Below are 13038 nucleotides of genomic sequence, written 5' to 3'. Positions count from 1 at the left end.
AGATCAACGTTTTCCCTGCATGTGGCGACAAATAGTTGATGAGGAGAAATGGCGAAAAACCAAACACGTTCACCCTTCGGTAAAAAAATACAAATCTTTTTTTTTTCTTAGACTCTGACCGGGGCTTGCCGCCACACAATATGTATTGAATTTCAAGTCGTGAAATTGTGTGACATTTTTATTTTGACCAATGTTCTCCACTCACAAGATGCAGCATTAGGGAGATCCAGAACAATCCAAATAGTTTTCGGTTTAGATTGACAGCGCAGCTATTTATTTTTATGGATTCAGTGTCGCAGCAAAGTGACGGAAAGTTCCAAGGATCCGGACTTTGGTCTCCTCCCACATCCCCAAAACACGCACGCTCGCTTCATTGACTTTGTGAGCATGTGACCTGCGATTAACTGGCAACCAGTTTAGGGTGTGCCTCCGGCCCCGCCTCTCGCCCTATGATAGCTAGGTTGGGCTAACGCACGGACGGATGGACGCGTGGACAGTCTTAGCGTGCAAACCAAAGTAGCAACGTGCATGTATCTGATATGAATCTCTACAATGAAGATTACTGGTCACAAAACTAGCAGGCGAGGAGGACACAGGGACTTGGCGAAGGAAGAACAAGGTGCTTTTATTATTACTTATTTATTTCTTCATGAACAGGTTTGAGTTTTTTTTTTTTTTTTTTTTTTTAAATGAACGTTTTCTTTTATTTCTCTCTGATCGGACAATCTAAATTGCCCCTTGGTGTGATTGTGAGCGTGGCTGTTTGTTTTGATGCGCCCTGCGATTTGCTCGTTGACAGCCGGGATAGGCTCCAGCACTCCTGCGTCCCTCGTGAGGATAAGCAGCCAAGAAAATGGATGGCTGTTCAAGAAATATGGATTTTGACTGCAGATGCGCGCCATTTTTCTTTGTTGAGAAGATTGCAGGATCTCTCCAAGGTCCTGAAAAGAAGCTCCGCCAGCCAGCGGTGGGAAACTTTGGCAGCCGATCCAGTGACTTCCTCCCCGTTGACCCAAACGCATCCTCCGGTTGCTTCCGAGCCAGCGCCCCGCCCCGGCCCGCCCCGCCCCGCCGCACCTCACCTCAACCCCGTCAAATCCCCGCAGCTGCGTCCCTCCCCCTTTGATGAGGGCCGACGGTGCCGTACGAGCGGCAGAATTGACAACATTTACGGGGGCGAATGAGAATGATCCATCTTCCTTAGCGGGGCTGTCACCCCACCGGCCAAACTTCATCATGGACAATTACGGCGGCAGTGCCCGTCTTCGCCCCCCCACCCCACCCCACCCCACCCCACCCTCATCTGCATGGATACGCGGACTCATTAGACGGCATTATAATAAGACTGATGGCAGCCAAGAAATGGGGGCGGCGGACATTTGAGGGGGGAAAAAATACAGGTGTGATGTGTGAACGCTGAGAGGAGGTCTTGGTGGCAGTCATTAAAACAGGAAGCTTCAAATGTGTGTGAAGTCGTCAACGAGGGCGAGCGAGAATGGCCGCTCAGGTGTGTGTGCGGGCTGAGCTCTTATTTGGCAGGTCACGGTCCAGTGGTTGCGTTGTTGTGCGCTGACTGTTGAAGAGGTCACTGAGCACAAAGTCGCACTTTGGCACCCGCAAACAAGTTCGCAGGCATTAAAAGGGTCACTGCAAAACGCTCACCTCGTCGGCTGAACAAAAGTCCCCATCGCTCGTCGTTCGTGTCTGCGATCTGCAAACAGGCGTTTCTTCACGCGTCTCAGACGCGAATGGCTTCTTGAAAACGTTTCTTCATATTCCCTCCAGACAGGAGAAAGGACAATTGCAGTCAAGGTATTCACCGAATAACTGCACTGTGCATGTTGTATATTATTGTAATGAAGCTGAACCTGATTGGTCGCCTCTCTCGTGTCACTGGAAAGGTTCCATCCCAATATTTGAAAAGAACGCTCAAAATGGCGCTTCTTCTTTTCCTTTTGGCTAGGAGTCGCCACAGCGTGTCATCTCTTTCCATCTGGTGCATCCTCCTCTCTAATCCCACCAACTTTCCTCACGTCCTCGCTCACAACATCCATCCACCTTTTCTTTGCTCTTCCTCTCTCTCGCTCTCTCTTCCTTGACAGCTCCATCCCCAGACTCTCTCTCGCCTCTGGACACGTCCAAACCATCCAAGTCTGCACTCTCTGCTCTCTCGATCTAACCTCGTCTCCAACACATCCAACTTTGGCTGTCTCTCAAATGAGCTCAATTCGAATCCTATCCGACCTGCTCACTCCGAGCGAGAACCTCAACATCTTCTTTTCTTGCTTCCCGTTGTCTCTTCGGTGCCACCGTCTCTAATCCGTCCATCGTGGCCGGGCCTCACCACCGTTTCATAAACTTTGCCCTTCAGCCTAGCGGAGACGCGTCTGTCACATAACACACCAGACACCTTCCGCCAACCGCTCCACTCCGTTTGGACCCGTTTCTTCACTTCCTTATCACACTACTCTCCATTGCTCTGTATCGTTGACCCCAAGTATTTGAAGTCGTCCACCCTCGCCATCGCTTCTCCCTGGACAATCTAATCATATTTTTCATGCAGCTGTTTGACTTTATCTGCATTGGTAAACAATACACGTTGGTGTTTGCCACTTACTGTATTGAATAAGCTGCTTGCCTTTACTAACAAAGAATCGTCAATACGAGTCACACAAATGAGCAAGCAACTTTTTTTAAGAGAGCTGTGACATCACTTCCTCGCGTTGTTTTAGGATGAAAATACTTTTTCATCTGTTTGTTAATAAATGCGCTTAAGCTAAGGATGGACTGCGGTGAGTTTTGCGTCCTCCCGCTCGCATCTGTTGGCACCTTTCATCGGCAGCTGAGTTTTAATTGGTCCTGTGGGGTCAAACGCAGGTCAGGCTGAGGCTGACGTGACCTCCGTCCATCCGCATTTCGGCAGCTTTGGGCTGCGCCCCATCAGTGGCAGCCACGACTTTATAAACACGGTCGATTGGTGCGATACATGAAAGTCGATGATCTGAAGGTCGCGCCGGATCGCACCTTTTGACAACTGAAGCGTAGAAATGTCTTCACTCAACATTTTGACTAGTTTTCGTCAAGCTAAGCGGCCAATGATCCCGGCGTGCGCGCAAAAGCGGCAGACTTGCCAACGTTATTGCAGTCGGATTTCAATACTTTTCATAGAAATGAAAGCCAACACAATGAAAATTGCTGATAGAAAACAAGCCGTCAGCGCCATCGTGTGCGTGAGCGATGAGGAAAAACAGCAAGTTTGATGTCGTGGTTTGCCTTGCAGAGTAAATCTTTGACTTTGTACACAGATCAATAGACCGCGCTGATAAACCCGAGCGTGCCGGCGCGGGTTTGAAGATAAACTCGAGTCCTCGAGAAGGAAGCGGCGGCGCGCTGCCGCGTCTCGTTCTCGGATACCTCCCTGACGTTTTGAGCGTCCACATGCACTTCCTGTTTCTCCCCAGACATCGGACTACTCGTCCATGGCGTCGCTCGCCGGCGGACTGGACGACATGAAGAACGGTTTGGCCAATCCCGGCACCGGGGCCGAATTGGGAGCCGCTGTGGCCGGCCCGCAGTCCTATTCGCTCGTTCCAGGTAAGGGAGACGCCATGAGAAAAGGAAATAAATCATTGGTGGTGATGGGGGTGGGGGGAACCCAACATTTTCTTTGGGATTGCAGCACATCCCATTTTCATATTGGGCCATAAAATTCCAATGAAACCTTACGACCATCCAACATCTTTCTTTGGCAAATCACCAAGAAATTGGCATGAAGGAAGCGTCGCCGCGCCAACATTTGCCTTCGCGGATTCGGCATCGGCTTGATCGGGACGGACGGCCTCCTGCCCCCCTCCCGCATTCGAGCGTTAGCCCGCTTCCGAATGAGGAGAAACAATTTAGTTGTGCAAACACTACAAAATCGACAAAACCTTCACCGCCGATGTTTTTCAATCAATCGCGTTTAAACCCCCCAGCGCACGCGTTTAAGCCACGTGTTAGATGAAGAAATAAAGTCATTCATATGCCAAATACTGTAATCCTTCTAAAGTCTACTCGAGCCGCGCCGTGGGCGCCGCGCTCGCAAAGGGTTTAAAAGTCTATAAAGGGCTCAGCGCTTTCCATCTCCAGAGAGACACGCCGGAAGGTGAAGATGGCAACAAAAGATGCTCAGCGGTTAGATAAACTCTGTACGTGTAGATTAAAAAAAAAAAAGAGAGCGCGGGAAAAAAAGGATCTCGTCTCCATTTTGGGACACAGCGAGGGGCAGTTGTTAATTAAGAGCAGCCGAGGCAGGCAGTGAACATCCAACCCCACCGGTGATGAAGGGAATCATGGATCTGGGAATTGGGGACGTCCGGGGATCGGGAATTGGCTCCTTTTGGCCGGCCGAGGCCACGGAGGAAAATTACCTGCCGGAGCAGCGACGCGTTTCCATTTGTGCTCACGTACGCGAACCTTCAGCTAGCGGATGCTGCCCGTGCGTGACGTTCACGGACTGGGCCGCCCCTCACAACGGAGCGCCCCCTCTGGGCCTTTTTATTTATATATCTTGCATCGGGAGCACGGACGGTCGTTCCCACAAAAGCCGACGGACGCGAGCGCCAGTTAGCGGCGTGCGTTGGTGCTTTTCCCTCCTTTTGTCGGCATGCGCGAGGACGACCGGACCTGAGCTCAGAGGAGACTCGCCCTCGTCGCGCTGACCTCTACAAAACAGAAACATCAAGCGGCGCTGGCACGCACACCTCCGAGGATCTGGCCCCGTCTGACCCCTCCGAGTCGGGCTGCAGAGAGTCCACCTCGGCTCTGTTTCAGCCCCCCCCTCCTCTCGCCCTGCGCGCTGACCCCGAGCGGATGAGCGGCCCGCCGGCGCTAATGTCTCGCTGTGGAAAAACTTTGCTCGAGCGGAGATGAGGCAGAGAGGGACAGGGGAGACTGGAACAGGAACAGGAACAAACCTGCGCTCGGTACATGTCGAAAAAAACAAAAAACAAAAAACAACAACGGTGCCTTTGGTTCATTTTGTTTCTCTCACTCGAGTCAATTTCAAAGTACGACGCCAACGTCCGTGATTCATTTTGTTCAGATCTGCTTGTACATTGAAAGTGGAACAGCGCAGAAACCAATCCCAAAAGTCACAATTTGGGTCAAGACCACGTTCCACCTCCTCAAGCTGTGCCCAAATTTTCCCATTAATAGGCGTCCATTATTAACTGCAAAATTATCGACAAGTGAAATTGATTTCAATTGTTTTCACGTCAATATTTGCAGTCAAATGAGAATGAAAAATCTCAGACTTTTCCCCCGCAAAGTAAATGAACAATTTAAGGGTTAAGGGACTGCTAATTAAATGTAATAACACATCTATATGCAGTCATCGTTGGGGCCATGTTGGACCCCCCCTTTCCTCCTCTGAACCACCTCCAGGTGTTGTAGTATAAGAATGTAGAGTATCGACTCCAATAGCGATGCCGTTGCATCGTTAATACGTTCAATGCCATCATTTGGACACGTTTGTAATTGTTGATCACATCAGTCAGGTATTGATTGACGTGCGTGTGTGTTTGCGCCATTGCAGGTCGAGACCTCGCCAGCACCACCCTGCCGGGCTACCCTCCTCACGTCCCCCCCACGGGACAGGGCAGCTACTCCGCCCCCTCCCTGGCTGGCATGGTACCAGGTACTCACAATTGGTGACTTTACGCTATATCTTTTTTTTTGCGTGTGTGCGCCAAGGCTACGGCTGACAGCGCTGCCGGCGGGGGGGGGGGCGCGCGTACGTGTGTATGCGTGTATCATTAGAGAGCAGCCACAGCAGCACAGCTGTCCCTCCTCAACATTAGTAATTTGTTTTTAATGAGAATCACCAGTGACCCGGGACTAATTCATTCATTCCCTTCCGCTGCGGCTTCTCGGCCGCTTTTGTGTTTCAATCGGAGTCTTGGGCGGCCGACTGCGAACGGAGGAAAAATGTTGAAAAATGTCGTCTACAAGTGCTCGTCCCGGCCGTTTAGTCTGTGACACGCGGGCGCGCTCTCGGCGGACGTGTCTGAACAGCGCGTCTCAAGATGGCTAACCCTGTCGCCCTGTCGCCCCGTCGCCCCGTCGCCCCGTCCCCATGCGCTCACCTCTTCCTGTCCTCAGGTTTGACAGCATAGTTGGGCGCGTCTTCACCCACACTCGCTGGCTTGCGCGTGCGTGCGTGTGTTTGTTTTTGACAGCGTGCGTGTGCGACCTTGACACGGCGCTCCACCCGCGGGAGAGCCGCGAGCTTCGCCCCCCCCCCCCCCCCCGCCTCGTCTCCTAAACAACCTGACATGCCGCCGTCACCACGGTGATGACAAGGCGAGGATGTCGGGATGCCATGGAGACCGCATCCCGACCCCACCTGACAGTTGCAGACAAACAAACACACGCGTTCACTTGTGGGTAAAGCGAGGCGCGCAACTTCCCGGCAAAGTCGAGCTGTACAAACGTTCGCCTCCGCTATGAAATCCGAACTCAGTCGGAGAGCATCTGCAAACTTGATCTCGCTAAATGATCCTCCTTTTTTGTCCAGCCTGTCTAATATCTTCCCTTCATTAAGTAAGCGGCTCGCTGCTCTTTTTCCTCTCTCTTTCTCGCTCTCTTGCTTTCGCTCTCCCTCAGTGCAGTGGGGGGGGGGGGGGCGAGGCGGGGGTGCTGACACTCAGAGGGGGAGTCGGAGAGCACTGAGGCAGAACCGACAGAGCGAGAGGGAAAGAGGGATGGAGGCGGTGGCGGAGGGGGTGCGCCGAGGTCCGTGACTGTCAGCGATGGGAGAGGGATCCCCCGGGAGGGGGGGGGGGTGCGGGGGGGGTCTGAGGGTTCGGGAGAGAGAGTAAAAGAAAGAGCAGAAAAATGGCAAAGAAGAGCAAGTCAGCGGCGGGGTGAAGAGAGGGAGAACAAGAAGAGCAGAAATAAGGCCAGAATGTTGTTTTGATGGGAAGGCTGATGGGGGGGGGGGAGGGAGCATGGGGGGGGGGGGTGTCAAGCCAAGACAAGAGAAGGAGAAAACCCCAGACAGGCGCCAGTAAATGAGGGAGAAAAGCGCCGCTATCATCCGCTCACACGGCTGCAATCGCGTTGCTTTGCTTCGCCTCGCAGGACCGGAAGGGAAGCCGGAAGGGAAGCTGGGCGGAAAGCCAAAAGGGAAACCGGAAAGGAAGCCGGATGGGAAGCCAGACGGGAAGCTGGAAGGGAAGCCGGAAAGGAAACGGGAAGGAAACTGGACGGCAAGCCAGACAGGAAGCCAGAAGGGAAACTGGAAGGGAAGCCGGAAGGGAAGCTGGACGGAAAGCCAAAAGGGAAACCGGAAAGGAAGCCGGACAGGAAGCCGGAAGGGAAGCTGGACGGAAAACTGGAAGGGAAGCCGGAAAGGAAACGGGAAGGGAAGCCGGAAGGGAAACTGGATGGAAAGCCGGACAGGAAGCCAGAAGGGAAGCTGGACGGAAAACTGGAAGGGAAGCCGGAAAGGAAGCCGGATGGGAAGCCGGAAAGGAAACGGGAAGGAAACTGGATGGCAAGCCAGACAGGAAGCCAGAAGGGAACCTGGAAGGGAAGCCGGAAGGGAAGCTGGGCGGAAAGCCAAAAGGGAAACCGGAAAGGAAGCCGGATGGGAAGCCAGACGGGAAGCTGGAAGGGAAGCCGGAAAGGAAACGGGAAGGAAACTGGATGGCAAGCCAGACGGGAAACTGGAAGGGAAGCCAGAAGGGAAACTGGATGGAAAGCCGGACAGGAAGCCGGAAGGGAAGCTGGACGGAAAACTGGAAGGGAAGCCGGAAAGGAAGCCGGATGGGAAGCCAGACGGGAAGCTGGAAGGAAAACTGGAAGGGAAGCCGGAAAGGAAACGGGAAGGAAACTGGATGGCAAGCCAGACAGGAAGCCAGAAGGGAAACTGGAAGGGAAGCCGGAAGGAAACGGGAAGGAAACTGGATGGCAAGCCAGACGGGAAACTGGAAGGGAAGCCGGAAGGGAAACTGGATGGAAAGCCGGACAGAAAGCCAGAAAGGAAACTGGAAGGGAAGCCGGATGGGAAGCCAGACGGGAAGCTGGAAGGAAAACTGGAAGGGAAGCCGGAAGGGAAACTGGATGGAAAGCCGGACAGAAAGCCAGAAAGGAAACTGGAAGGGAAGCCGGAAAGGAAGCCAGGAAGGAAAACTGTGATTTACACTCACTTCCAGCAGGCCGCTCTTCCCCTTTGCTTGCTTTTAGCTTTGAAAATTCTCAACGTGCATTTTTTTTTCTCACAAGTTTGAAAACCACAATGAGACTTTGAAACACCGAAGCGCAGCACAACTCAACCTCAACTTTGATCAACTTCTGGTGCCACAAAAAGCCAAAGAAAAAGTGCCTGCCTTGAGCTCACCGAACTGAGCGCTTTGCGTTTCAAGAGAAATTCCCATGTGACCTTTCAACTTTCAACTGTAAAGTCGCTTTTTTGGCGGTGGTGAAAATAAAATCCAAAACGGTTGCGGTTCGCACGTCCGCCTCACATCCTCGTTTCGCGCTTTTCAGGTTCACTGACCACTAAATCGTCCATCGTTTTTTTCCGTTTATTTTTCTGCAATTCCTTTAGAAAACGGATGCGAGGATGAAATCATTACCCAAAACAAAAAAATGGACCGATGACAATTGGATAAATGGATGAAAAAAAATCCTCAAAAATGTGTTTCTTTTTGAAACTTCTGCCAAAATTGTTTCACGTCATAAGTTGCTCTTTTTTTTTTTTCCTTTTCTCTTACTCAGGAGGAGATTTCTCCGGAAGTCCGTATTCCCATCCTCAGTATTCCACGTACAACGAATCCTGGCGATTTCCCAACCCGAGTTTGTTAGGTAGGTATCGAAAAATTGGAACTATCAATCAAAAATGACGTTTCAGGGATTTCAAAAAACATAACAAAACTGGCTGAAAAAATTGTGGTTGAGTTTTGGGTCAAATAAGCTTTGGACTTGTAATGTTGTTGCTGGAAGAAATATAGATGCTCGCCATCCTTTGCTAGATATCGTGACAAACATTTTGCGCAATTATGAATTGGAAAATTTGCTTCTGCCAGTTCAAGCAAATTTCAAAGGCCAGCGCAATCCACAGAACTTTCCACACTTGGAGTGTCATTGTCAAGATTGAACAACCGAGACGGGGTCAGGCACTGCTCGCTCACTGCTGCTATCTCGCTCGCCCCCCCTCACCCCCCCCCCCTTTTTTTTTATGCTCCCCCCACGCAGTCTTCCAGCAAGATTACGGATCTCTCCTGGGGACGGAAATCGGCTGCTCTTCGGGTCTCTTCACCAGCCAGGCGGGACAGATGCAAGGTAGGCGCAAAACAAAACGCAGCAAAAAAAAAAAAAAGATGACAACTCGCCTATTAGGAGTACACGATCATCGGGACGGTTGGGGGGGGGGGGGGTTGGGGGGATCTAGGTCTAGGTCTTGGAACGGACGAGGCTCCCGTAAAAACGAGGCCCTGGATGAGAGTCAAGGTGGCAAGTGGAAGAACGTCGATTTGGCAATAAATAGCGAGCGAGGTGCGGCGTTTGTCAGGTCGGCTTAATGCTTGACTCCCCCCAACGAGCTTCCCGAGATTACCTGGACTGCATTGATGGGTGTGAGGTGGGTGGGGTGAGGGGGGAGGGGTGAGGGGGTGTAAAGAAGTCCAAGTCCATCTGGCAGGTGACAGTGTTGAATTGACCTCTTCGACAGAGTGAATAGACTGGAGGGATCAGGAGCGGCACTCGGGCTGCACTCAGCGCGTCGTAGGCGAGGGCCGATCGCGGCCCGAAAGCGAAAGCCGACCGACCGTCTCGCGCCAGACGGAGGTCGCAATACCGCCGATGTCTGATCTTCACTGGCGTCGACTTCAAGCCGACGGGGTCCTCCACGGGCGGGTCTCCGGCCGATCGCTGCCCGCGTGGAAACAACCCTTCGCACCCAAAATTCACCGATTACGAGTTTCCTCTTCCTAGAGATGGGGCGAAAAACTCGGCGTCCAGCCGCTACTCCTCCGCATTGAGCGGAGCTAGATGAGGTGGCTGGGGCATCTGATTCGGACGCCTCCCTGGTGAGGTGTTCCGGGCACGTCCCGCCGGAAAGAGACCCCGAGGACGACCCGGGACACGCCGGAGAGAACACGTCTCTCGGCCGGCTCGGGAACGCCTCGGGATCCCTCCGGGAGAGCTGGAAGAAGTGGCTGGGGAAAGGGAAGTCTGGCTATCCCTGCTGAAGCGGCTTCCCCCGCGATCCAACCCGGAAAAGCGGTAGCAAATGGATGGATGGATGGATGGACAAGTATTTAGCGGATGCGTTTAAAAACCTGCGCGAGCACGCACAGAACATGCAAAGCGACAGTTGCGACCTCAGAACAGTGAGGCACAAGTGTTTCACGGGTCGTTTGCCGCCTGCATTTGTGACAGACATTTCTTTTGCAACCGTGGATGAAAAGTTGAATTTTGATTTTCATCGACCCAGACGACGTTTTCTTGCATTTGAATTGCACAGGTTAAAGGTCAAAGCTAATAACGTCGTGGTGATCACTGTGCGTCCAGTCACGTGTCATTACGTGCGCTCCCCTCAGGGTCGCCGTACTACTACAGCGCCACGTCACGCGGGGCGGGGCCCGCCGCCGCCGCCGCCACCGCCTCGGCGTACGACCGCCACTGACCGTCCAGGGGAGGAGGCCGCGGGGGAAGGAGGGAAGGAAAGGAAAGCACCAGCACTGCTCACTTGGAGGGGGGCCGCCACCCGCCCACGGACCACGTGGGGCCGATTTCGGACTGCCCCCCCGCCCCCGCCGCACTGTTAAAAAAAAAAAAAAAATGTTTCCGTGAGGACGCTGGTGATGCGGTGCGAAAGGTAGGCTCCATCTGTGCGCTTCAAGGACAGTTTTGGGACTCCGAGGACTCCGGTGACGCATCAGACGCGTCGTGACCCTGCGGGCTAGCGGCTTCGCGTGCGGCGCTCGCTCGCTCGGGGCGACGACGCAAAATCGGACTACGCCTTTAAAAACCTGACGTCAATCGATTCAAAGTTCTATGCCGCGCTACGGTCAAGTCAAGACAATCCAAGTAAAACGACCAAACATTTTCAATGCCAGCCTCTTGGACGACGACAGGGGTGGGGAACCTGCGGCCCGTGGGCCGTAACGGGCCGCGGGCGCGTTTTATTTGGCCCGCCGGCAAAACAAATCTTTAGCTCAGCTATTTGAAGAAGCTGAAAAATTGCGCTGAATGCATCATGCCGTCCATTTTCTGTAGCGCTTTTTTCCTCACCGGGGTCGCCGCTGACCCAGCCGATCGAACAGGTCAGGGGTCAAACTCACTTTGATCCCAGGCCACGGAGTTATTTATCATTTTCCCTCAGAGGTCCGTTATGACAAAATCAGATCGCCTCGTTATATTATTATTATTATTATTTGACAGTTTCTCCTGCATTTTATTGTTTCGTTGGCACGTAAATTGGAAATCAGAAGTCACGGCCAAATATTCAAGTGTGTAACTACTGTTCAGTTTATGTTAAGAAGAGATTTAGCAAGATAAAACATAAAAATATTTGGAATACGGCAGCTGTATAACGTGAAGAAAATTGAATTTTATTTGCGTGCAGGCTTTGGAAAAATGAAAAGACCAAATCAATTTAGCTGAAAAGATGAATTTTTTGCATTTGAGGACACAAAATAAATAAATGAATAAATATGAGGCGGGGGTCCGACGCCTTTGGCATCGCGGCGGAAAGTTTTCTGTGACGCCGACTTTTAGGCTTTTGGAAACAGATGAAAATGAAACCGCAACACGGGAAGCTGAGATTCGAACCCTCGTACGGTCTGCTCCTATTTCTCAGAATATGTGTTTGATGATTTCATTTTTGTTCCCATGAATTTACATTTACGTTTAGTACATCGCCCCGTAGGAAATGGAAGTGGCCTCCGAGCGCGCCCCCCCATAAAGAAGAGAATAGATGGCGAGGGCGAACCTTTCCGACAAAGCACAGAGCTCAAGTGTCGAACGGGCTCGGGACCGAGTCCAAACCAGGCCCGACTACAGTCGGCGTACGGGAAGGTGCCGGCGGGACCTCCCCCTGCCGAGATTTACGGACGGCGCCGTCAACACTTATTTATAATCGTGGAGAAAGTCTGATTAATATATTCGATTGTGTCACGATCACCATGACGACGACGACGCCGTGAAATCGTTTGTTTGTTGTTCCCACGGAGATTTTCTCGCTCGGAAAAAGTGCGCTCGGCGGCGTTTCGTCCACTCGGGGAAAATCGGGACGTGGCGACGACCCTCGCTCTTGCAACTCCCCAAAGATGATGCCCCCCTCCCGCTCCCCCTTGTGGACCGGCTGACTAACTACAAAAGCACAAAGAGACTCAATCATTGGTCAAGGTGCCATTTTCCTTTGGGGGGGGACTTTCTTATGAACTGAAGCAGGACTTCTTCTTAACTTTGACTTTTTAATTGCTCCCCTTTCTTCTGCTGTTTGACATCCTGAAATTGTTTGTGTGTGTGTGTGTGTGTGGGGGGGGGGGGGGACAACAAACATATTCCTTTTTTATTTCATCTTCCCGTGTTAGTTGTGCGCTGTGACAATTTATGACACCAGGGTGGAGGCCTTATCGATATATCCCCCACCCCCCAACAAGCAAATGAACGAGTGGAGAGCGCCAACGTTGGTACGCTGTACGTGTGCCGCCCATCTTACGTCGAGACGCATGAAAATATCAATTTCCATTTGAATGATTTGTCAATGTTTGTCGCTGCGACAATTTGCTGAATCGATTGCCGCAAACGGCAAATTCTACCCACGGCGTTAACCTTGCAGCCTTTTTGTTCAACCCGGATCGGAACAGAGTTTTGTAGACGTTGAAAGTTGCGTGTGCACAATTCTCCAGAAAATTCTCCCGTCAGCTCTCTTATTGCGCCGCCCCCCCCCCCCCCCCGGCTTTCTTTCTCCATCTTTCTGAGGCATTATTAAACCTGAACCACACCAGCCAAAAACAAGGACAGTGCCTTCGACGTGAGCGAGCG

The 13038-nt window shown here is 52.1% G+C and overlaps 1 protein-coding gene across 1 annotated transcript in view; it reads left to right on the top strand.

The window, feature by feature from the left end:
* The window catches only part of LOC133506356 (paired box protein Pax-5-like), a 34407-nt gene extending 23612 nt beyond the window's left edge, over nt 1-10795 (top strand). Inside the window, exons 5-6 of the mRNA XM_061830419.1 lie at nt 3447-3594; nt 10587-10795. Of these exons, the coding sequence (XP_061686403.1) occupies nt 3447-3594; nt 10587-10672 (234 nt within the window). The 3' untranslated portion in view covers nt 10673-10795. The remainder of the gene's footprint in view (nt 1-3446; nt 3595-10586) is intronic.
* The last annotated feature ends 2243 nt before the right edge of the window (nt 10796-13038 follow it).

This window comes from Syngnathoides biaculeatus, chromosome 9, assembly GCF_019802595.1.
Source record: "Syngnathoides biaculeatus isolate LvHL_M chromosome 9, ASM1980259v1, whole genome shotgun sequence".
Taxonomy (NCBI): Eukaryota; Metazoa; Chordata; class Actinopteri; order Syngnathiformes; family Syngnathidae; genus Syngnathoides; species Syngnathoides biaculeatus.
Note: the sequence above shows the minus strand (reverse complement) of the source record. Positions and strands in the feature narration are given on the sequence as shown.